At 31.3% G+C, this 27172-nt stretch overlaps 1 protein-coding gene and 1 non-coding gene across 4 annotated transcripts; both read right to left on the bottom strand.

Annotated features, from left to right (window-relative positions):
* Positions 1-3796: 3796 nt before the first annotated feature.
* Positions 3797-6610, bottom strand: LOC112716427 (uncharacterized). Its single transcript, XR_003160351.3, has 4 exons — positions 6150-6610; positions 4518-4607; positions 4047-4137; positions 3797-3970 (listed from the first exon to the last, which is right to left on the bottom strand). It is a non-coding gene; the product is annotated as an uncharacterized protein (transcript).
* A 2790-nt stretch (positions 6611-9400) lies between these two features.
* Positions 9401-26864, bottom strand: LOC140172827 (pentatricopeptide repeat-containing protein At5g15340, mitochondrial-like). 3 transcript variants are annotated; one of them, XR_011866913.1, is made up of 2 exons: positions 26640-26864; positions 9401-9725 (listed from the first exon to the last, which is right to left on the bottom strand). XR_011866913.1 is itself a non-coding variant. In XM_025768335.2 (2 exons), the coding sequence occupies exon 1, from the start codon at positions 12211-12213 to the stop codon at positions 10318-10320; it is 1896 nt and encodes a 631-aa protein (XP_025624120.1). In that variant the 5' UTR covers positions 12214-12265; the 3' UTR covers positions 9401-9725; positions 10277-10317. The 3 variants fall into 3 exon arrangements, 1 of the variants encoding a protein (XP_025624120.1); XR_003160350.2 differs by lacking the exon at positions 26640-26864 and adding an exon at positions 10215-12239; XM_025768335.2 differs by lacking the exon at positions 26640-26864 and adding an exon at positions 10277-12265.
* Between the last annotated feature and the right edge of the window lie 308 nt (positions 26865-27172).

Below are 27172 nucleotides of genomic sequence, written 5' to 3'. Positions count from 1 at the left end.
AAATCTCATTAAAATAGTTACAAAATCTCATATATAATCACATTATTCATAGTCAAAACAATGTAGAATACTCATAATAACTAGTATTACATAACAAAAATTACATTGAAAAATCAAAACAAGAAACAATACACTAAGAACTATAATTTATACCCCTATTGCTAGGAGTCATTAATTTGTTTGGTTCAACTTCTTCCACTAATTTCATTGGCGATTTCGTACTATTTTCATCTTTCTCCTCTTACCTATTATATCAATGTAAACAATAATTAGATTTGCACAATGACAAATAAAAAAAAAATCATAACTATAAAGAAAGACATACACTATTTTTACCTTGTTTGGACATTTTTTTCCTCATCTTGATTTACATCACTATAAAGAAGCACACATTTTATATTTTACTTTATATTCTCTTTTATCACAAAAGATAAATCAAAACTAATTTTTACATTCCTTTATCTTTTTTCCTCATCTGACATATTACCTTCTTTTTTTTGACATTTTATTGTCATTATTTTCTCCATCAAATTCATAAACAAGAAATCAAAACAAAACAAATCTATAAACTTATAGGTGATCTTAGAACAAGAATGACTGAGCTTTAAAGGTAGCATAAAGATAAAAGCAAAATATTAGAAAATTCTAGTAGTACCAAACATTTAATTAATGATAAAGAGTATTTGTAAAACTCATAGGCTTCAGTCTTCTCATTTATAACACTCCAAACTTTATTTCTTTATCTTTCTTTCTTTTCCTTCATTGTGTTATAATTTTTATTAAGTTCATTCGTCCCCTTTTTTAGCCAAATTAGTTAATGCTCTTGTGGTGTTCTTTGCAAATTTAGCATCAACACTTTGCTTAATTAAAAAGGATAACAATACCCTATAATAATAGTCACGTAAATAAAGGTTTTGTAAGAAAAGAGAAGAATGACAAGATAAAAGAAAAAATCTATATTGAATTAACAAGATAAAATAGATAAAACAAACCGTTGGCCTTTGCTTTAATGACTCCTGTATCAACTTCTTGTCAGGTTTTTCTTTATCCTAATAAGCAACCCATGGTGGTGGAGGCCCCATATAATTTTTCTTATCTCCAAATGCGTCTTTGTGGTAATAGATAATCTACAAGCAAAATAGTAAATGTAATGATTATCATCAAAAGAGAAATCGAAAAAGGAAAAAAAAAGATAAGTACAATAAATTGATTACCATCAAAATATAAAGACAACCATCAATGCTTAATATATTTTTTCCTTTAATTTTTCAACCCCTTTTATAAGCTCTTCATACATAAATCTTGCCCAATTGTATCTTGTGATGTTCTCTACATCAACAATGGCACGTTAGTACTTTGGAGATGTGACAGAAATACTTGTTAGTGCCAAAAATGAGTTAATAATGAACATTGTAAATGCTCTCGAAAGTAATCTGCCTCGGTAGATGTCGAAATATTACATTTTCTTGAATGTAATATTTCTTGTAGCCATGGGCTTTTCACAGACTTGAACGGGGCAACCAATCTTTCTTGCTCTGAAATCCATTCTTCTTCTTCCGAAAAGCTTTTACCAATTGAAGGTAATCCTAGAGCTTCCGCAATTTTGTCTATTGTCATATTGATATCTCCACCACTAATTCTAGTTTGCTTGTGGTTGTGTTATATGCTTTAGTAGGTGCGAAGAATAACCGCCTATAATCTTTTTAATCTTGAATAGTCTTTAAGGATGAGAATTCCATTTTATCCACTTCAAGTTTTTGCTTTTTTGCAAGTGAATTTATCGTTGTGAAAAATAAATTGGGAGAACAACATCCTATTAATTTCTGCAAACATAAAGTAAAAATCTTCACCCAATTTAACCATGGTTTGTTTGAAAAATAATAACATTAACAATAATAATAATAATCATAATCATAATAACAGTAATACTCGCATTCAGATACAGATACAGATGGATGCAAACTATGCTAAGTCATTGGTGCAAAATCTCATTAAATTGGGCACAAACTGTCTCATACATTTGTGTAAAATCTCATTAAAGTGGATGCAAACTGTCTGATTCATGTGTGCAAAATCTTGAGTAAAGTGGGTGCAAATTGTTTGATTCATGTGTGCAAAATCTATTAAAGTGAGTGCAAACTGTCTGATTCATGTGTGCAAAATTTTATTAAGATGGGTGCAAAGTAGCCGAGTAAGATGTGCAAAATCTCATTAAAGTATGTGCAAAAGTACGAGCAATGAACTACATCAAAAGTTATGAACATCACATATGCATGGATGAATTCCACGTACACACTATCCAGCACACATATAATTATATATTAAAACCAAATAATTGAAATTTAAACCAACGAATTTACCTATCTAATTTTTTTAATGTAATTCAAAATTGTACTCAATCACACCAGACATAGATTAAGGGGCCTTTGGTTTGCTTCTTTTCACAAAACTTAGCTTTTCTTTTTTCTTTTAACTGACAAAAAAATCCGTTCTCACTTCTCACATTTTTGTGTAAATTTTATAAGTAGCAAGACAGCTTGGGCCACCAATAGCAGAAACAACAAAATTGGACTACAACCAATAATCAAGATCTTAATTCTGAGAAATTTAAGCATTTCTAAGGACATAAGTTTATTGTTACTCTCCAAATAATCAGAAGCAAGCGTACCCTAAATAAGTCTAAGAGTGGTTTCATATCATGTACCAAAGCTTCATTGTTATAAATTGTCTAATAGATAAGTACAAATTGAACTATTGAAGAAAACAAAGAAGCAAAGAACTGTTATAAAATCAGATAGATAAAATTCAATAGGTGCTAAAATAATAACTTTGCAAGTAATAAACACACAATATACCCGAGATGCTAGTTCTTCAAAAGTTTCCTGCTGTATTTTCCTTCTTGTTCATGTTTCAGATTTCTTTGTATTTGTACTTTTTTGCGGCATCTTAATATTTGGATCTTTTTCCATTTCAAATGATCACTACATATTAATCATGTTTTATGAAAGCAAATAAGCCAATTGATTGGGTGCAAAAAAGATTAATAGTCAATTGATGTATTGTTTGATTAACCAATAAAACATATTATTAACACAAACACAAATAAAAAATCAAGTCACATTACAAATCAATTGTACATTTCCAGCCAGAAACATAACGCATCAGTAACGATTGCCAGTATTGCCACAACAAAGCTTTGCCAACAATAGCCATTGTCAAAAGTCAATTACCAGTTAAGTAACTGAGGTAATGGCATAATAAATTTTTTCAAAGATTTATAAATTAAAAGTACCTAAGTTTCATAAACAAGATATGATGAATCAAAATCAAAATCAAAATATATTTTTATTATAAAGTGCTTAAAGATTTTCATGAATAGACAGGAAACATTAAGTCATATTTTTGGGTGCCATTATGAATTTTTTTTCTTGCATATTTTGAATGGATATAGAATGATGACACCAGTAATGAATAGATTATCTAAAACAGACTCAGGGTCAAATACACAATAGAAGTTTACAGTTACCAAGTTTAAAAAGCAGTTCTATGACAATTCAATTTTGAGTTAAACAAGAGATCAATATTACAATGATGCTAAGCCAGTCTGTTTTGGTTGCAGAGTCCAACTTCCTGTTGCAGTTTTCCTAGTTGGTTCACTGTATACAAAATATATACCAAAGCTTAGATACACTAGAAATGAAAGCGAGAAGCAAAATGTTGCAGAAAGCAATGACTGAGCAGAAATCAAAACTAATTAACCTTCACATTAAAATTTTAGTAACAATTTTAACCTTGCAGAAGCATAACGCATTAGTAGAAACGAAAGGGAATGTATAGAGAGCCGAGAGATGCTGTCACAAAGAGTAACGCCACTTCTATTGGAGACGCTACTGGTGACGGACAGCGAGCTCAAGAAGGCTAATTCGCATTGAGAGTGCTCATCAGCGTTGAGAGCAAGAAAGAGGGCACGCTACAAGAGTGTCAACATAGAGAGGGTGAGATTTTGCGAAGAAGAAGAGTGTGTGAGGTAAAGAGCATGTACTCACAGCTCTCTATATGCATTTGGACATTTTTTTATTTGGTGTAGAAAAATACCAACTGGTTGTTTGCTGGCCCAAAAATTAAAAATCTGGTGGCCTGAAACAAGAAATGTACACTATAAAAATATTTCATGTATAACTTGGCCTAAAATATTTTAGGTTATATGTATATGCATGCATGCTCAAATTAAAGTAATTAGAGTCATAACTGTATTAACAGTTTGGAAATTTGGTAGAAAAAAACATCATATTTCATGTTCAGATCACACCCTATCTCTAGGTGTTAGAAATTCTTAGCAGCACCTAATATTTTGGTAAGGTTCTATTCAACACTCGTGTAGCTTTCACTGATTATCCTTTATATATACCTTAAAAAAGTAGTTTCTACATCTAAAATCTATTTAAATAATTAAAAAAAATAACATGGCTAGCAAATATAAATTCATGAAAAATAGTATGTTCATGTGTCTTTTTTACCTCTATTTCCATCGTGTTTATTCTCCTCTTGATTGAATTGTCCTTCTCGCAAGGAGTAACTTGACATGTATTTGATTCACCCTTCAAATCCTAAAAAAAGGAGTAATCATTATTTTGTGATAATGCAACAAGAACTGCTATGCATGAACTACTCATCAATAAGAAAATGGTAAAGTAAAATTTTCATTACAATTATTTCATCCAAAAACGAAAGGCAGCTCAAAAGTACTACACACATTATTACTATCATCACATATACACTACCCTTATTAAAACAAGAAGATTGGAGAATTTTTTTTCAATCAGATAGCTTAGTCAAAATCGTCGGCTTCAATTCGCATTGATGAACTTATACATTAATAATATAAAATAATATTTTATCTCTTTTTCAGTTATCTCACTTTTTCTCTTCTTTGCCTTGGTCTTCTTTTTTATCATTGTCTTTTTCAAATCCTACCCAATTTGTTGGACGATCCTTAGTGGACACTTAAGGAGGACTTTTAATATCTTGAATGCTTATTGTACAGCCTCCTACAAAAATGGACAATGCAACTTTATCATCATCTTTACTACCATCTTCTAATGCAAGCAAATTATCTAACTCATTGGCATTAAATGATGAGTTAGCAACATGCTTTTGACACTCTGCCATAGCCATATCAAAATAACATGTAGGATATCACTTGCTTCCTTTGATTGGGCTGCAAATTGAGCAACACTGTTCAAATGGGAGCATAAATCATCAAATTTCTCTGTTTTTGGGTTCAACAAACTTGGATCATGGCTACTCTTAATATCACTATGTATTCGCTTCACAAGTTTGCTCCAACGGTCTAAAATGTATCTTGGAATTTCTCTCACACGTTTATGCCCTAGGACAACCAAGCTATGACCGCATAATATACCTCTTGATTCAAACATTTGACACTTGCATGTAATATCCTTCGTTTTTGCATTGCAGTTAACTTCATAAACCCTCTCTTTAGAAGTAGATACATCCTCCAAATAGAATAGACTTTAGATGTAGAAACTAATTTCATAATGTGCAAAATATAATTTACTTTCTTTCTAAATTGCTTTTGTACTTCCTTAAACTTTGCATTAGTATAGGCACCTTGAAATTGCTTCTTTATTAAGGAATTAGTGGCACAAGGTATTATTGATTTATAATCTTCAACATCAGCCTTTCTTTCTTGTTCCTCCTTCCATCCAAGGCAATTGTCATATTGTTGACAAATTAAATCAACAAGCTCTTGTTATTTAGAAATTTATCAAAATATGAATGCATACTCCCACTTCGTTGTGTGGATCATATACCAGCCCAAAAAAAGTGGTAAAAAAATTAGAATCCATCGATGTCTTTCTTCATAGATATCTATGTATCCTAGTAAAATATACATAAAAAAATTCTTGTGAGCAAACTTAACAAAAGTGGATGCAAATGTTGCCATAAACAAGTTAATAACACATTGAAGCTTAGAAAATATTAGAATAAAAAAATTATACTAGAGGCACATTGAAACACATGTTAGAATTCTAGCAAATAGAATATGATAGCCACTTGATACTTTCAAAATACTAATATACTAATTCCTATGTGCAAAATATAAAAATTCATGTGTAGAGAAGTACCTGATAGCCATTTGTTATTGTCTAGACCATATTCAATCAGAAAATCTTTCTATTGATTTTGAAAATCATCTTCTGAAGTAGACTCCCAAGCAATATTATTTAAATCACTTTGTAACTCTTCATATCTTTTGTATCCATTGAATTTTTCTGGAATCTTTTTCAAAATGTGTCAAATGCATAACCTATGACATGTCTCTGGCATCACATTCTCAATTCCAGCTCGCATCCCAAGGCATTGGCCTTTAGGCACCTTTCCATGCATACATCTAAGCCAAGCATTAAACAACCAAGTAAAGGAGTCTGAATTTTCCTTAGTCAATAAACCACACCCAAGAAGCACTAAGTTACCATGGTGATTAACCCCCACAAAGGAACCAAATGGCATATTGTAACGATTAGTTTTATTAGTATCAAACGAAACTACATCACCGAAGTACTCGTATGTTGCTCTACTTCGAGCTTCGGCCCAAAATATAATTTTGAAATGCTTGATTGATCAAGTTCAACATTAAAATAAAAATCAGAGTTCATATCCTTCATCCATGTAAAATACTTCAACATCTCCCTAGCATCCATTTTTTCCGTAACATTGCGTACCTTTCTGCTGAAATAGTTCCTAACATCTTTTTCCATTAAACTTATCTTAGAGAAATCTCCCATTTCACCCACCAACATTTGAGATGTTTTGCTTGGTCTCACACCTGCTTCATCATTCCTCTCAATGACTTGACACATGTACATACTCATCTCCCTGTTACGTGTCAACAACTTTGCCATTTCCATATCACAAGGATGTGAATGATCCAAACACACCTTGGATATAACCCAAAGACCCTCCTTATTCAACCTAATAGAAATTCTTGCGGGAAAATTGTAGTTGGTTCTAGGGTTGGTCTTTTCTATTGGTGAAACTCTAGACTTGCATTTTTTCTCCCTATTGCAAGTGATCATTTGATTCTTAGGAACCTTATCTTTACCAACTCTTCGGGTAAAACTTATCTTAGTAACAAAACCAACGCGCTTGGCATAATTCTGATAAAATTGATTTGCATCATAACGGGTTCCAAAACACATGCCAACAAGCACATCCTATATAAAAGTAAGCATACATCAGATGGTAAAACAAAATCCCATTAAAGTGGGTGCAAACTGTCTGATTCATGTGTGCAAAACCTTATTAAGGTAGATGCAAATTGTACCGAGTGAGGTGTGCAAAATCTCATTACATTGGATGCAAATTTTGATGAGTAAGGTGTACAAAATCTCATTAAAGTGGGTGCAAACAGTTTGATTCATGTGTGCAAAATTTCATTAAGATGGGTGCAAAGTGTGCTGAATAAGGTGTGCAAAATCTCATTAAAGTAGTTACAAAATGTAATGAGTGAAGTATCTCAACTACTCTTAGGTATTAAATCAACAAAACCCTTTTGCATAAATAAGAATCATTAACAAACTTCTATGACCTATCATAACCAAAGATTTAAGCCAATTAAAATTTTATTTATCATTAAAACTTCTACGATCTAGTATAGCATCATTGAATTTCATTCATTCAAAATAAAAGGCCAACATCAAAGTGTTGAATGCTTCTCCATAAAAAATAAGAGAAAAGAATGGAATAATCAACATAAATCCAAAAATAGCTAAACAAAACCAAACCGAAATATCAACTTTCTTAGCATAGCCTGTAGGATTGGCATCAAGTGCCACAATAGTAAAAGGAACCGAGAATGCAATAGCATAATTTACTTTTTCTTGGATTTAGATACATAGAGAACACAATACGTGAGGATGGATACTATAGCAATCCTTTTAACAAATGACACTAGAACTTAAAAAGGTGAAGATTTGAATGTATGTACATGGAATGATCTGCTAACAAATATTCCTTCATGACCAAATCTGCCTAGTTCTGAAGATTTGAATTTCATAACTTGGGAGAATTCAACAACATAGTAATTATACTGAAAAATATTTGTGCCAACAAGTGTAGGGAACTAGTGAGGTGTGAACGGAAGAAGAAATAACACAAAGCAAAATAGAGAGAAAAGCTGCTTCCAATTTGCACATTTATTGAATTGTTACAAATTTGATGCTTCTACTTCTACTTCGGGTTCTTAGCAGCTAAGGTTAGATCAGTTTCATTGAGTATGCATCTTGTCTTATTATCTATGTTCCTTTCTTATTTATTTCTATGCTTATTTCATATAAATTAATAAATTATTATGTTGTTAGGAGGCCAAACTAGGTGAAACACTGTTTGAAGGTTAATGTATAAATCATAATTGCATGTCTCATTTTTAATATAGAAATTCTGGATTATGGTTAAATGGATGTAAATTTTCAGTATGTTTGATGCTTTAACATGGTGTCTTACACTGAAATGTAGAAAGACAACAGCAGTACATAACTGAAATTACACTGAAAAATCAAAACAACAAGCAACAAACACAAACATTTTTTATATTTTCTGTCTTAGACATTTTATCAAACAGTTGGTTTGCATTAACTGTGCATTGTTGCATTATGAAAATCAAAATCGAACAATGTATAATTTGGATTTTGTACATTCAATTTAAACTCTATTATGAAAAACATAAATAACATACTTTGCAAGCTAAAATATTCATAATCATCATTGTATTCATTTATGCAATATGAAAGCCATTACAAAAATCATGAAATTAGAAGAGGGAGAAACTGCTTACTTCAATATTCTGTTCTTCTAAAACTGATTCCACCATTGACATGGAGCGAGAGAGTGAAATTCTGAGTTGTTCTGCAGCTGAGAATGAATGAGCGACAGAGAAGAGAATTTCTATGCAAGAGTAAGAAAGTCAACAACCGGTGAGAGCGTTACATCCTCCATTAATCGAGACCTTCATTCTCCTCTTGGAAGAGTGCAAAACACAGCGGCACCGACGATTTGAAAATCAGACAAGTCAAGTAGAGGAGCCGCGATCTTGAAAGGTGAAGCTTCATAACCTTTGTCAACGGAACTGCGAGTGCAGAACCATGTTAACCCTCGCCGAATAGGCTAGAAGCTGAGATATCCGCCTAATGCCTTGGAGAGGAGCGTGAGAGAGATTCGTTTGTGTTTTCATATCATATCTTTTCAACAACACTCGTGAGGCTTTTCGTATTACGATGGTATAAAAATACTTGCTGGCTGAATGATGGTTAGGTTTTTATATATTTGCTTGTCCTGAGACTTTTTGTCAATAACTAGATGGATGATTGGGAGGACTGAGTACAAAAATAAATAATTTATCCTTATATAATACAATTTGAAGGTCATAATATATGTACCAGCGGCTGCTTACATTATCTTAACAAACCAGCTCCTGGTTGTCAATTAGCTTCTGATTTTAACAAAATAATAATAATAATAATAGTAACTGCTGATTTAACTGAAACCAGCTCTGATTGATTATATATTATGCAATATGCATAGTATATTCAAAATATGCACCCTACCGCTGTATCAACAAGCCCTTCACGCCCTCCCATTGTGTGGAAGAAAAACTCAGTAGCAGACAATCTACTGTAAAAAGAATTGGCAACAAAACCTTTAGCCTGCATCAACAGTGACATACCAGTTTTCGATGTCAGAAAACAGAATATGTAATGCACAATAATAGCAATAGCTACACCAGTTCTGGTGTCAGTTACAAACAAATAATATTAAATGAAAACAATATTCTACAATAGTAGTTTACTACAGTCCTGTCCTGATAATAAAGTGAAAACAATTGCTTGTGACGACAATATATGACAAAGCTTCGAAGTCATCTACGAATTCCAAGATAGCTTCTCATGTATAGGTGTGTTACATAAATGTGTATGCAATATTCTGTTTGTTGTTAACTTCACAACTGTGAATCACTTCAACATTAATATTATCAATGAACAAATACAACAGCAGTATGGATGAAAAAGAAAATAACTGGGAAATTGAGTCTCTATGAATATTAAATAAGAATAGAATTACAGAAATTAGACTAATTGGTAATTGCTAAAACTAGGAGATTTTACTTTAAAAGAGATTTTAACCTACAAGTATACCTTTATGGGCAACTTTAAAATATATACACTAGTGGATCAAGGGATTAACAGGTATATCTCACCCTTCCCCAACAATCCTACCAAGCTCCCATCCCCGCTGAATTCACCAACAGTCAGAGCAAGAACAAGAACCTTGCTTGAAACTATGAAACTGATATCGATCTCGGACCACAATTTCGCGGTTGTATACATAAGATGCAATCTTCATAGCAGAATGACAGTCTTGGCAAATCCTTAGGTTCTTGAAAATGTGTATTGGAGAACCTGATGGAGTGCTTGTTAGGCCAAAAGCAAGTGCAAGCTTCTCACTATGAGTGAACAACACTTGTTCTACCTCCTCTAATGCCTCAGTGCAATCATCCCTGGTGGAACAACCAAACAAAACCTGAGAACTTGTATTGGGAACATAGCCACCCAACCTCAACCGGCGAATCATGTCATCTAGCATCATGTAAATCCCTGCAGTTTGCGGGTGAGACTTATCACCGGCGATGAACTGATGAAGCTGGCCACCAACATACATTGAGCTCGTTCCTGGCACCTTTTTGATACCCCTTTTCTTAAGAACCTTCCTGAAGAAATTTGCCTTTTCCTCTTTCCCAGACAAGGCATACATGTTGGAAAGCAAGACATGATACTCAGTGTTATGTGGATCCATCTGAACCAACTCTCTCATAATCCGTTCCCCAAGCTTCACCTTCCCATGTGTGTAACAAGAGCCAAAAAGAGACCCCAGAACAACTTCATTTGGAGCAAATGGCATGCTTTTAATAAAAGCTTCGGCTTTTTCCAATCGTCCAGCTCGACCAAGGAGGTCCACCATGCAAGCATAATGCTCCATTTCCGGATTTATCCCATGAATGGACTCAAGCTCATTGAAGTACTTCCAACCGAGATCAACCATACCCGAATGACTGCAAGCACTCAACAAGACCAAGAAAGTCAAAGCATCAGGGCTCACTCCTTCTCCAATCATGGAATCAAACATATCCACCACATCCTTTCCCTTCCCATGCATGGCCAACCCACCAATCATGGCATTCCACGCCACTACATTTCTCCTTGGCATGTTCCTGAACACAACCAAGGCAGCGCCAATCCTCCCACACTTTGCATACATGTCAACCAACCCAGTCCCCACCATGACACCCACATCCCACCCAATTTCCTTCACAGCATACCCATGAACCCACCTCCCCAAGCTCACATCCCCGGACCGCGAACAAGCCGAAAGAATCGAACAAAGACTCACATCATTCAACACAAACCCACACCCAAAAATCATCTCCCTCAAAAGCTCAAAAGCCTCCCTAGTCATCCCATTCTCAACATACCCCACAATCATCACAGTCCAAGCAACCTCATTCCTCTCTGGCATTTCATCGAACACCTTCCGCCCATTCTCCAAACCCTCCCCTTTCACCACACCTTCCAAGACCACAGTCCAAGACACCACAGTCTTCAACCCCATATCCTCGAAAACTCTTCTAACCCTACCCACAAGCCCACACTTCACATAAACATCCATCAAAGCATTGCAGACTCTAACACACCCAGAAACCCCAAGCTTCACCACAAGTGCATGAAGCTGCGAGCCCGTTTTGACGCAGCCGAGATGGGAGCACTTGGTGAGGACGCAGAGTACAGAGACGGGGTCAAGGGGGAGGGGGAGGGAGCGCATTTCGGAGAAAAGGCGAAGGGCATGGTTGGGGTTAGTGGCAGAGATGAGGGCAGTGTAGTCGACGGAGTCTTTTTGGGAGTTGGGGATTTGATGGAAGAGGTGGATGGCGTGGGAGAGGGAGGAGAGAGAGTAGAGGTGGAAGAGGGCGTTGAGGAGAAAGTGGGGGTCGGAGGAGGTGGGTGGCAGGAGGCCAGAGACGAGGGCGGCGGCGTGGAGCTGGGTGGCGGGGCGGAGGGAGGAGGTGCGGGCGCAGCTGCGGAGGAGGGCGCGGAGGTGGAGGGCGGGGGTATGGTGGGCGGGTGGGAGTGTCCATGTCATACCATTTACCACTTCAATTTTCGAAGTGTGAAGGTATTAATAATTTAATATTAAAAAAATTATACCAAATTCAGTTATTAAAATAAAATATAAAATATTAAAAAATTTATTAAATCTATTATTTTTTAATGATAATTAATTATTAATATTTAAAAATATAAATTAAAAATATATTATTAAATTATTAAATTAAAAATTTAAATTAATAATTAAAATAATTAGCAAAAGATATTTAAAAAATATTTATTAAAATATAAAATATATATTAAAAATAATATATTTATAGATAAATATAATATATATAATATATGTTATAAAAATATGTTATAAATAAATACTAAACTAAAAATATCTCATTTAATACAAAAAAAATTATTATTAAATTAAGATTATTAATTAATAATTTATTACTTTTATTTATATAAAAATCTGAATCAATTCTATTTCAGAGATATATAAATAAAGGTGAATTTTAGTATACAGAGCAAAAATTGGTACAGATTTAAAGATTTGTTTATACCACACTTTCTAAAGTCACACTTTAAACCGTAACTCTTCACAAAGAAAAGCGTCACTTAATGGAAAAAAGTAAATTAGAAGATTTAAGAGAAGAAATAATCAAGTTATCAAAATTAATAGATCAAAAATTAATGATTTTAACTAATGTTAATTGTAATGACACCGAATTCTTAAAATCAATACAAAATGATTTTTCTCAAAATCTTTATTTTACTATAAGTTTTATTGAAGGACTTCAAAAACCTGAAAAAACTTATTTTTCATACGGAATTTCTAAGAAATGTTACCATGGAAATGATTCCCCACATCTTTATCATACTTTTAACCCACAATTAAATTCTATAGTAGATATGCTTGAAGAAATATTAGTATCCATAAAATTTCAAAGAAATAAAGAAAAAGAGAATCCCAAAGAAGAAAAATTTAAAATATAATCAACATAACAGATCTAAAAGTAAAACCACCACTAAAATTATGAATATTGAAGAAAAATTAGAAGAAGTTACAATGCTTTTTAAACAATTAAAAATGGCTCAAGAAAATAATATTATGGAACAAGGATTTTAAATAGAAGAAGAATTAGTAAATTCTGAAAATATAGAAAATGAAGAACACATCCTAGATTATTCAAGTGACGAAGAACCAGCAATTCCAATACAAGTAAAAAATGAAGCTGGAACATCTAAAGATAACCAATCTCAATATAAATGGAAACAGGTTTTGATAATTATGCTTTTAAAAAAGGGTTTATAAATAAAGATTCAAAATATACAAAAATACCATCAAAATACGTTCCTAAAATCTAGGAAATGGAAGGAGAAAGAATGCTTGATTTAGACTGTAAAAAGAATGAAAAAGAAATTTTCGAAAATTGATTGAATTCCTTTTTATTAGAAGTTTTACTAATCCAAAGCTTAGTGAATTGTCTGGAAGAGATATTTGGAATTACATAGGATTTCATACTAAAGGAACTATAAGAGATTATATGACATCAATAGAAAACCAAATAATAGAAGATTTAGCAACAAAAACAACAGCTTATGATAAGATATTATATATAATGATGATTCTATATAAAGAATTTTTTGGAAAAAATATTATAGATCATAGACAAGAAGTCTATGATAAGGAACATCAAGAAGCAAAAAACCATTTAGCTAATATCCAGATATATGATCTATGTAATGTGGAATCTTATATATGTGAATATAGAATACATTATTACAAATTAAAAGAAGAAGATAAAAATCATTATCTTAGTATGTATATAACAAAACTTCCATATCCTGCTAATGAATTTATAATGGGAAGATTTATAAGAGAAATAAATAGAGGGACAATTGAAAATAATTTTGGTGGAGCAACCGCTGCAATAAGAGAGGAAATAAAAGAACGTTGTATGCAAGAAGCAACTCAAAAAAGATTTGCAAATATAATTAGAATTTGCTGTCAGGATAATGAAGAGATACCCCAAAAATATGGGTTTAATAAAAATTTTCAGAGAAAAAGAAAATATCAATTTAGAAAAAGAAAATACTATCCAAACTGGAGAAAAAAGAGGTATTTTAGAACAAGAAATAACAATAAAAACAAAAGGCAAAAAAGTGACTATTGTCCAAATAAAAAAGAAAACTGTAAGTGTTGGTATTGCCAAGAAGAAGGACACTATGCAAATGAATGTCCAAAAAAGAAGGATAAAAAGATCTTATTAAACAAATAGAAATTGCTAAGTCTTGTTTTATGGAACCTTTAGAGGAATCTGATGATAACCTAGACTATATTTTTGAATATGTCTCAGAAACAGACTCAGAAACTGAGTAATAATGCCACATTTATTACTATAAAAATAACAGAAAAATTTATAAATGCTTTTATAGATTCTGGAGCAACACAATGCTTTGCTAGTTCAAATATAAAATTTGATTGGAAAAAATTAAAGAAACCATTAAGAGTTAGAATAGCTGACAAATCAATACATAAAATTGACCAAAAAACAGAGATTACTGAAATTTTTATTCAAAATTATAGGTTCATTGTTCCATCTATATATATGTTAGATTCTGGAATGGATTTTATCATAGGAAATAACTTTTTAAAACTATATCATCCATTCATTCAAGAATTAATATATATAGTTTTAAAAGCTCCACACGATTCTTCAATAAATCAAAAATCAAAACGTATACAAATACCAACTACTACTATAGATAAGATCTTAAAATTTAAAATATTTTCTATATTAGAAACATGTTATTTAAATTTATACTTTCAGATAAACATTCCAAAAAATAATATTGAAATAAAGATAGAGAAACTTTTGGATGAAATTTGTGCTGAAAATCCTTTAGATATTAAAAATACAAATAACGAATTAGTAAGCATTAAATTAAAAGATCCTACAAAAGAGATAAATGTTCCAAATAAAATTCCTTATTCCGCAAGAGATAGAGAAGAATTCTCTTTAGAATGTAGAGATCTTTTGGAAAAAGGAATTATAAGATTAAGTAAAAGTCCTCATGCGGCTCCAGCCTTTTATGTCGAAAACAATAATGAAATTAAAAGGGGAAAATGAAGAATGGTTATTAACTATAAGAAGATGAATGAAGCAACTATTGGTGATGCTCATAAACTTCCAAGAAAAGATTCTATTTTAGAAAAGATAAAAGGAACAACTTGGTTTTCATCTCTTGATGCAAAATCAGGATATTGGCAACTTCGTTTAGACGAAGAAACAAAGAAATTAACTACTTTTACTTGCCCAACAAAAGAATCAACAAGTGTGTTACTCTATGAATGGAATGTATTACCATTCGGATTAAAACAAGCTCCAGGTATTTATCAAAGATTTATGGAAGAAAATCTAAAAGAGTTAAATGAATTTGTTTTAGTGTACATTGATGATATACTAATTTTTACAAAACAAGATAAAGAAGATCATCTTCAAAAATTATTAATAGTTTTAGAAAGATGTAAAGAAAAAGGACTAGTTCTTAGCAAAAAGAAAGCAAGAATAGCAAAACAAGAAATAGAGTTTCTTGGATTAATTCTATCCACTCAAGGAAAGCTAAAACTTCAGCCAAATGTCCTAGAAAAGGTAAATTTATTTCCTAATAAAATAGAAGATAGAAAACAATTACAAAGATTTTTAGAATGTATAAATTATATTTCTGATCAAGGATTTTTAAAGAATATAACAGAATACACTAAAAGCTTATTTCCAAAAATAAGTACTAAAAAAGAATGGAAATGGGATGAAAAAGACAGTATGCAAATTCAAAGGATTAAAGAATTATGTGAAAAACTTCCAGAACTTTATATTCCAGAAGAAAATGACTACTTAATTGTAGAAACAGATGCTTCAGACATAACCTGGTCAGGATGTCTAAAAGCTAAGAAAGCTATAAAAAGTTTGGAACAAGAAAAAGAATCACTAGATTCTAAATATTCCCCAAAGGAATTACTTTGCAGGTATATTTCAGGGACTTTTACTCCAACAGAACGGAGATATACCACTCATGAAAAGGAAACTCTAGCAGCAATTAAATCTCTTAAGAAATGGAAAATTGATTTACTACCCAGAGAATTTACATTAAGGACAGATTCAAGTTATCTAACAGGTTTCATACGATATAATTTAAAAGTTGATTATAATCATGGACGATTGGTAAGATGGCAATTATTTTTGTTACAATATCCAATAAAAATTGAATATATTAAGGGTGACAAAAATGTTATTGCAGATACATTAACAAGAGAATGGAGTTCGTCTACAACGCATTAGATCAAGAAATTCAGAAATACGAACAAGAACTTGAAAAATGCAAGCATTGTCAGCAAATAAGGACACAGATCCAATCCCTCAAGAAGGCCATCGAAGCAATGAAATCAACACAACAACCAAAACCATCAGAGTTCAGCCAGCTAAGCGTGGTGGACAAATCAGGTGAAGAAAAAATTCTAGAAAATAAAACAATTGCTGAAATTATCAAAAAATCCACCCAAGATAAAAAATATTATGTAATTTATAATGGCCCCATGAAAGGAGTATATGATGCCTGGGAAAAAGCAGCACCATTTACACATCAATCAAGGATAATTCATAAAGGAGGGTTTTTAACACTGGAAGAAGCAAAGGAATCTTTCAGGGAATATGAAGCTCTTCATCCAGAGCAAACCCTAAAAAGAACAGATAAAGCTCCAATTCAAACCCAGAGAATAGGAATAATAAGAAACATTCCTACAAGGACTGAAATCAAGGAAAAGAAAAGGGTCTGTAGATCAAATCTCAGAGAAACCCTTAACATAGTCCTAAATTGGACTGAAGAAAAAAGGGCAATCTTGGGATATTATCCTATTGCCAAAGAACATCTAACAAAGCTGGTTATATTTCCAGATGCTTCCCCATCTGACACCTATCAGTTTTTCCAGTATGGATAAATTGATACAATTTTAATTTTTAATGATTTGAAAATTATTAGTGAGTTTCCTGCAGGATTCATTGATGCAGTAAAGAGATTTTAAAATATGATTGACAACGTAAATCCAAGGGATATATCCCTAAAATTTACGAATAGTCAACCTATTTTTAATGAAGAAGAAGAATGCTTGGTTCCAGCACATCAAGTAATCTTCATGTCCGTCTTCCCAGGAAATTTTCAACTAATTGATCAAGTTCAAGATTTAACAATCTACAGTCATGAAGGAAGACTAGCCAGCACACTAGCAAGGTTCTTCAAAAGAACTCAAAAGATAACAAGGGAATCTCACACAAGAATCAATTATAAAAGTAGAAATACTTTGCTTGTGTCCAGTAAAAGGAATGAAATTGAAGAAAGAGAGATGAGACTCTTAGTGGAATTTGAATCAGCATTCTACAACTTATCTGGACTCTTAGAAAAGCTCCCCGAAAGGATAAAGAGGAATCTCTGCTATTTGATAAAAGACAGAGAAGACCACAAGTGCCAGCTATGTGTCTCAGAGTTATCTGAAGAAAGCAATAATAAAACGGAATCAACCCACGTGATAAAGGAAGGAGACAACGCATCTGAAGGCCACATAATGAAAGAGGAGGACAGCACATCTGAAGCATCTCTCAACATTATTGCATAATGACGTAAGCGCTTAGGTCATAGAGCACCAACAATGTAGCTGGTGCAAGATAATAAATAATGACGTAAGCAATGACGTCATAAGAAGGGTAAGGATGTGAATTGTCCATCAGACCCAACCATTATAAATAGGTTGCTTAGGCAATTGTAGAAATCATCAAACCATAGAAAGCAGGAGGCTAAGAGTACTCATATGCTAGGAGAGCAAGGAGGAAGCTGCCGAGGCGATTCTATAGTTTGAAGAAGAATTCCCTTAGGAAAAACCAATTCTAAACTCCCCTCTAGAGATAAAAACATCTTATGTAAAATATACTAAATAAAGGAAGTTTTCTCCAGAAAGGTACGCCTTTATCCTAATTTCTTAGTTATGAATTATTTAGAAAGCTTAGAATTAACAGAAGAATCTGATTATTATAGATTAACTGCTTTATTAGATAATGAAAGACAGGCTATTCTAAAAACAGAATTAAATCTCAAATCAAATGAAAATTTTAATAAACAAAATCTTTTAAAAGAAGTTTTTAATAGAAAAAATATAATATACTATGAAAAAATTCAACTTGAAGCCCCTATAAAGATAAAATCTGCCAATGGAGAACTTGAAATAGCTTTGATAAATGATGAAGAATTGAGTAAACAGATTGAGAAAATTAAGGATCAACAAAAAAGATCTAAAATTGGATGGATTCATATTAGTACTATACAAGTCTTAATCAAATCTACATATATGAAAGGAATTAATTCACCAATAAGCTTAGCAATCTGTGATAAAAGAATTACTGATGACCCAATAGATCAAATAATTGGAATTGTTCATGGAAACTTGGCAAACGTAAATGTTAAATTCAATGCCCATCTTGGATATGCTATACATTTATCAACTAAAAACCTTGGAAGATCTATAAGTTTGGCTTATAAATTTCATAGAAAGAATCTAATGGAACAAGACGATGAACCTTTTCAATTACATATGCAATAAATTATGCTTTAACAAATAGCCATCATAGTATAATATTTAAAAACAGAGAAAGAATTTATGTTGATGAATTATTTCAGAAAATTGTAAAAACAAAAATACCAAAATATAAAGCTATTGAAAATCCAGTTCTATTATTAAAAGAACCATCAGAAAAATTAGTTTTATCGAATTTTCAAATAAGAGAATCTAAAATTAATAGCCCTTTAAGTTTATCCAAGTTAAAGATTAAAGAAGAAAATTCTGAAATAAAAGAATTAACAAAAAAGGTTTAGGGTTCATTTAATTTTTCGACCTTTTTTGTTAATTCTTTTATTTCAGAATTTTCTTCTTTAATCTTTAACTTGGATAAACTTAAAGGGCTATTAATTTTAGATTCTCTTATTTGAAAATTCGATGAAACTAATTTTTCTGATGGTTTTTTTAATAATAGAACTGAGTTTTCAATAGCTTTATATTTTGGTATTTCTGTTTTTATAATTTTCTGAAATAATTCATCAACATAAATTCTTTCTCTGTTTTTAAATATTATACTATGATGGCTATTTGTTAAAGCATAATTTATTGCATATGTAATTGAAAAAGGTTATCGTCTTGTTCCACTAGATTCTTTCTATGAAATTTATAAGCCAAACTTATAGATCTTCCAAGGTTTTCAGTTGATAAAGGTATAGCATATCCAAGATGGGCATTGAATTTAACATTTACGTTTGCCAAGTTTCCATGAACAATTCCAATTATTTGATCTATTGGGTCATCAGTAATTCTTTTATCACAAATTGCTAAGCTTATTGGTGAATTAATTCCTTTCATATATGTAGATTTGATTAAGACTTGTATACTACTAATATGAATCCATCCAATTTTAGATTTTTTTTGTTAATCCTTAATTTTCTCAATCTGTTTACTCAATTCTTCATCATTTATCAAAGCTATTTCAAGTTCTCCATTGGCAGATTTTATCTTTATAGGGGCTTCAAGTTGAATTTTTTCATAGTATATTATATTTTTTCTATTAAAAACTTCTTTTAAAAGATTTTGTTTATTGAAATTTTCATTTGATTTGAGATTTAATTCTGTTTTTAGAACAGCCTGTCTTTCATTATCTAATAAAGCAGTTAATCTATAATAATCAGATTCTTCTGTTAATTCTAAGCTTTCTAAATAATTCATAACTAAGAAATTAGGATAAAGGCGTACCTTTCTGGAGAAAAACTTCCTTTATTTAGTATATTTTACATAAGATGTTTTTATCTCCAGAGGGGAGATTGTAGATACTAACTCCAGAGGGGAGTTTAGAATTGGTTTTTCCTAAGGGAATTCTTCTTCAAACTATAGAATCGCCTCGGCAGCTTCCTCCTTGCTCTCCTAGCATATGAGTACTCTTAGCCTCCTGCTTTCTATGGTTTGATGATTTCTACAATTGCCTAAGCAACCTATTTATAATGGTTGGGTCTGATGGACAATTCCCACCCTTACCCTTCTTATGACGTCATTGCTTACGTCATTGTTTATTATCTTGCACCAGCTACATTGTTGGTGCTCTATGACCTAAGCGCTTACGTCATTATGCAATAATGTTGAGAGATGCTTCAGATGTGCTGTCCTCCTCTTTCATTATGTGGCCTTCAGATGCGTTGTCTCCTTCCTTTATCATGTGGGTTGATTCCGTTTCATTATTGCTTTCTTCAGATAACTCTGAGACACATAGCTGGCACTTGTGGTCTTCTCTGTCTTTTATCAAATAGCAGAGATTCCTCTTTATCCCTTCGGAGAGCTTTTCTAAGAGTCCAGATAAGTTGTAGAATGCTGATTCAAATTCCACTAAGAGTCTCATCTCTCTTTCTTCAATTTCATTCTTTTTACTGGACACAAACAAAATATTTCTGCTTTTATAATTGATTCTTGTGTGAGATTCCCTTGTTATCTTTTGAGTTCTTTCGAAGACCCTTGCTAGTGTGCTGGCTAGTCTTCCTTCATGACTGTAGATTGTTAAATCTTGAACTTGATCAATTGGTTGAAAATTTTCTGGGAAGACGGACATGAAGATTACTTGATGTGCTGGAACCAAGCATTCTTCTTCTTCATTAAAAACAGGTTGACTATTCGTAAATTTTAGGAATATATCTCTTGGATTTACGTTGTCAATAATATTTTTAAATCTCTTTACTGCATCAATGAATCTTGCAGGAAACTCACTAATAATTTTCAAATCATTAAAAATTAAAATTGTATCAATTAATCCATACTGAAAAAACTGATAGGTGTCAGATGGGGAAGCATCTGGAAATATAACCAGCTTTGTTAGCTGTTCTTTGGCAATAGGATAATATCCCAAGATTGCCCTTTTTTCTTCAGTCCAATTTAGGACTATGTTAAGGGTTTCTCTGAGATTTGATCTACAGACCCTTTTCTTTTTCTTGATTTCAGCCCTTGTAGGAATGTTTCTTATTATTCCTATTTTCTGGGTTTGAATTGGAGCTTTATCTGCTCTTTTTAGGGTTTGCTCTGGATGAAGAGCTTCATATTCTCTGAAAGATTCCTTTGCTTCTTTCAGTGTTAAAAACCCTCCTTTATGAATTATCCTTGATTGATGTGTAAATGGTGCTGCTTTTTCCCAGGCATCATATATTCCTTTCATGGGGCCATTATAAATTACATAATATTTTTTATCTTGGGTGGATTTTTTGATAATTTCAGCAATTGTTTTATTTTCTGAAATTTTTTCTTCACCTGATTTGTCTACCACGCTTAGCTGGCTGAACTCTGATGGTTTTGGTTGTTGTGTTGATTTCATTACTTCGATGACCTTCTTGAGGGATTGGATCTGTGTCCTTATATGCTGACAATGCTTGCATTTTTCAAGTTCTTGTTCATATTTATGAATTTCTTGATCTAATGCGTTGTAGACGAACTCCATTCTCTTGTTAATGTATCTGCAATAACATTTTTGTCACCCTTAATATATTCAATTTTTATTGGATATTGTAACAAAAATAATTGCCATCTTACCAATCGTCCATGATTATAATCAACTTTTAAATTATATCGTATGAAACCTGTTAGATAACTTGAATCTGTCCTTAATGTAAATTCTCTGGGTAGTAAATCAATTTTCCATTTCTTAAGAGATTTAATTGCTGCTAGAGTTTCCTTTTCATGAGTGGTATATCTCCGTTCTGTTGGAGTAAAAGTCCCTGAAATATACCTGCAAAGTAATTCCTTTGGGGAATATTTAGAATCTAGTGATTCTTTTTCTTGTTCCAAACTTTTTATAGCTTTCTTAGCTTTTAGACATCCTGACCAGGTTATGTCTGAAGCATCTGTTTCTACTATTAAGTAGTCATTTTCTTCTGGAATATAAAGTTCTGGAAGTTTTTCATATAATTCTTTAATCCTCTGAATTTGCATACTGTCTTTTTCATCCCATTTCCATTCTTTTTTAGTACTTATTTTTGGAAATAAGCTTTTAGTGTATTCTGTTATATTCTTTAAAAATCCTTGATCAGAAATATAATTTATACATCCTAAAAATCTTTGTAATTGTTTTCTATCTTCTATTTTATTAGGAAATAAATTTACCTTTTCTAAGACATTTAGCTGATGTTTTAGTTTTCCTTGAGTGGATAGAATTAATCCAAGAAACTCTATTTCTTGTTTTGCTATTCTTGCTTTCTTTTTGCTAAGAACTAGTCCTTTTTCTTTACATCTTTCTAAAACTATTAATAATTTTTGAAGATGATCTTCTTTATCCTATTTTGTAAAAATTAGTATATCATCAATGTACACTAAAACAAATTCATTTAACTCTTTTAGATTTTCTTCCATAAATCTTTGATAAATACCTGGAGCTTGTTTTAATCTGAATGGTAATACATTCCATTCATAGAGTAACACACTTGTTGATTCTTTTGTTGGGCAAGTAAAAGCAGTTAATTTCTTTGTTTCTTCGTCTAAACGAAGTTGCCAATATCCTTATTTTGCATCAAGAGATGAAAACCAAGTTGCTCCTTTTATCTTTTCTAAAATAGAATCTTTTCTTGGAAGTTTATGAACATCACCAATAGTTGCTTCATTCATCTTCTTATAGTTAATAACCATTCTTCGTTTTCCCCTTTTAATTTCATTATTGTTTTCGACATAAAAGGCTGGAGCCGCATGAGGACTTTTACTTAATCTTATAATTCCTTTTTCCAAAAGATCTCTACATTCTAAAGAGAACTCTTCTCTATCTCTTGCGGAATAAGGAATTTTATTTGGAACATTTATCTCTTTTGTAGGATCTTTTAATTTAATGCTTACTAATTCGTTATTTGTATTTTTAATATCTAAAGGATTTTCAGCACAAATTTCATCCAAAAGTTCCTCTATCTTTATTTCAAGATTATTTTTTGGAATGTTTATCTGAAAGTATAAATTTAAATAACATGTTTCTAATATAGAAAATATTTTAAATTTTAAGATCTTATCTATAGTAGTAGTTGGTATTTTTATACGTTTTGATTTTTGATTTATTGAAGAATCGTATGGAGCTTTTAAAACTATATATGTTAATTCTTGAATGAATGGATGATATAGTTTTAAAAAGTTATTTCCTATGATAAAATCCATTCCAGAATCTAACATATATATAGATGGAACAATGAACCTATAATTTTGAATAAAAATTTCAGTCATCTCTATTTTTTGGTCAATTTTATGTATTGATTTGTCAGCTATTCTAACTCTTAATGGTTTCTTTAATTTTTTCCAATCAAGTTTTATATTTGAACTAACAAAACATTGTGTTGCTCCAGAATCTATAAAAGCATTTATAAATTTTTCTGTTATTTTTATAATAATAAATGTGGCATTATTACTCAGTTTCTAAGTCTGTTTCTAAGACATATTCAAAAATATAGTCTAGGTTATCATCAGATTCCTCTAAAGGTTCCATAAAACAAGACTTAACAATTTCTATTTGTTTAGTAAGATCTTTTTTATCCTTCTTTTTCGGACATTCATTTGCATAGTGTCCTTCTTCTTGGCAATACCAACACTTACAGTTTTCTTTTTTATTTGGGCAATAATCACTTTTTTGCCTTTTGTTTTTATTGTTATTTCTTGTTCTAAAATACCTCTTTTTTCTCCAGTTTGGATAGTATTTTCTTTTTTTAAATTGATATTTTTTTTCTCTGAAAATTTTTATTAAGCCCATATTTTTGGGGTATCTCTTCATTATCCTGACAGCAAATTCTAATTATATTTGCAAATCTTTTTTGAGTTGCTTCTTGCATACAACATTCTTTTATTTCCTCTCTTATTGCAGCGGTTGCTCCACCAAAATTATTTTCAATTGTCCCTCTATTTATTTCTCTTATAAATCTTCCCATTATAAATTCATTAGCAGGATATGAAAGTTTTGTTATATACATACTAAGATAATGATTTTTATCTTCTTCTTTTAATTTGTAATAATGTATTATATATTCACATATATAAAATTCCACATTACATAGATCATATATCTGGATATTAGCTAAATGGTTTTTTGCTTCTTGATGTTCCTTATCATAGACTTCTTGTCTATGATCTATAATATTTTTTTCAAAAAATTCTTTATATAGAATCATCATTATATATAATATCTTATCATAAGTTGTTGTTTTTGTTGCTAAATCTTCTATTATTTGGTTTTTTATTGATGTCATATAATCTCTTATAGTTCCTTTAGTATGAAATCCTATGTAATTCCAAATATCTCTTCCAGACAATTCACTAAGCTTTGGATTAGTAAAAACTTCTAATAAAAAGGAATTCAACTAATTTTCGAAAATTTCTTTTTCATTCTTTTTACAGTCTAAATCAAGCATTCTTTTTCTTTCCATTTCCTGGATTTTAGGAACGTATTTTGATGGTATTTTTGTATATTTTGAATCTTTATTTATAAACCCTTTTTTAAAAGCATAATTATCAAAACCTGTTTTCCATTTATATTGAAATTGGTTATCTTTAGATGTTCCAGCTTCATTTTTTACTTGTATTGGAATTGCTGGTTCTTCGTCACTTGAATAATCTAGGATGTGTTCTTCATTTTCTATATTTTCAGAATTTACTAATTCTTCTTCTATTTGAAATCCTTGTTCCATAATATTATTTTCTTGAGCCATTTTTAATTGTTTAAAAAGCATTGTAACTTCTTCTAATTTTTTTTCAATATTCATAATTTTAGTGGTGGTTTTACTTTTAGATCTGTTATGTTGATTATATTTTGAAATTTTTCTTCTTTGGGATTCTCTTTTTCTTTATTTCTTTGAAATTTTATGGATACTAATATTTCTTCAAGCATATCTACTATAGAATTTAATTGTGGATTAAAAGTATGATAAAGATGTGGGGAATCATTTCCATGGTAACATTTCTTAGAAATTCCGTGTGAAAAATAAGTTTTTTCAGATTTTTGAAGTCCTTCAATAAAACTTATAGTAAAATAAAGATTTTGAGAAAAATCATTTTGTATTGATTTTAAGAATTCGGTGTCATTACAGTTAACATTAGTTAAAATCATTAATTTTTGATCTATTAATTTTGATAACTTGATTATTTCTTCTCTTAAATCTTCTAATTTACTTTTTTCCATTAGGTGACGCTTTTCTTTGTGAATAGTTACAGTTTAAAGTGTGGCTTTAGAAAGTGTGGTGTAAACAAATCTTTAAATCTGTACCAATTTTTGCTCTGTATACTAAAATTCACCTAGCATTAAAGACAACAGCAGCGCTATAACAGCTCAACTCCCGAGACAATTTTAATAATATATTATGGTGATAACTTTTTATCAGAAAATATCGATATTTCAATTATTTTAACTATTAATTTTAATTAATATATATTATATATATTTTTTATAATTCAAATAAACGGTTAAAACAATTAAAACATAGTTATATTTTCAATACACTTAAAACTCTTCCTAACTTTTATCACATAAGAATGCACTGGTGAAGATGCTAAACCATGTCATCTTCATTGGTCTAAGAAACAATATAACTCACAAAAAAAAAGCAGTTGAGGTACCGAAACGGATCAGAAATGCAACAAAAATATATAAACAAAGAAAGGAGAAAAAAAGGGCGGACGAATGCAAAAGCGACAGCCGGGGAGCAGAAAAGAAACAAATAAATAGAACACACAAAACAACCAAATAATACACTTGAAAGTGTGAGACTTAAACGGCTGAGCAGCGGAGAAACAGCAACAAAAACATAAATAGGCACCGAAAACCAAACCAGACGACGAACCATTTTAGATACGAGTTCAGAGGTTCGTTCAACAAGGTATAAACCAGAATAGCCAAATTATAATAAAAGAACATAAAAATCATAAATAAGCACACAAAAGTATAAAAATATTCTAATGTAAATCCAAAATATGGACAAAAATTAAACATTCCTAATCATCTGCCAAATCACATTACATAGTCCGACGTAGGCTGTGGCTCGTATAAGGGCAACACAAGTCTCAATTCTCAAATTTACAAAGGCAAATAGCAAAATATCAGACGTCATCTTCAAAGTTTACCATCAATCGTCAAAATCCACTAAAACTTGCTAGTTTTTTTCATTGGGATCATTTTCACATTCATTTCCATTTCCAAGTAACAACATCATCTAACAAGTAACAACATAGCAGCAATAACAACACAACAGCAGGCAGCATCCGCAACAAAAACTCGAGCAACATATCAGCAATAACAACTCAACACCACAGCAACAGAAAATTACAAATTAAAAGTTCAATAAAAAAAGCAAAGAATACGAACCAGAGCAAAGGATCATATGACCTACCCGAACTGAGGAAACGACGGAAGAACGACGCAGCCGAAGCAAGGGACAAGACCGCGCAACGGGAGGAAGGAAAGAGACTGAAGCTGTGAAGCAAGAAACGCGGATCAGAGAGACAGAAGGAAGCGAGGGAGAATGGAGGTTGGGAGTTTAGGGTTTACTGGGTTTGGGGACAATTAGGGCCAGTAACAAACTTTGGATTGCATACCAAAGGGCATTTTAGTAATTCTATAATTTGCTGTGCTCATTACCTAGGAAAAAGTATAATGCAATGTATTTTATTGTTAATGAAATGCTATAAAATGATTCTCTCTCGTGTGACATGTTATTAGAATAGAAAATTGAAGACCAATTTGATCATAGAATAAAACTTAACACTTAAATAGATAAATTTAATTTTTATTTCTATTTAGTAACAAATTTAATAATTATTTGTATTATTAAATTTTAATATTATATTCAAATAACTTAGAATTAAAAGAAAACAATTTTAGTTCCTTTTAGAATATAAATTAAATGTGTGATTGTTATATATT

This window comes from Arachis hypogaea, chromosome 10 (genome assembly GCF_003086295.3).
Source record: "Arachis hypogaea cultivar Tifrunner chromosome 10, arahy.Tifrunner.gnm2.J5K5, whole genome shotgun sequence".
NCBI lineage: Eukaryota > Viridiplantae > Streptophyta > Magnoliopsida > Fabales > Fabaceae > Arachis > Arachis hypogaea.
The sequence above is the reverse complement of the archived record's forward strand: the minus strand, read 5'-3'. Positions and strand labels throughout refer to the sequence as shown.

What these genes read in the sequence shown, in the direction of transcription:
- LOC140172827 (XM_025768335.2), bottom strand. Translation starts at nt 12,213, where the DNA reads ATGACATGGACACTCCCACCCGCCCACCATACCCCCGCCCTCCACCTC.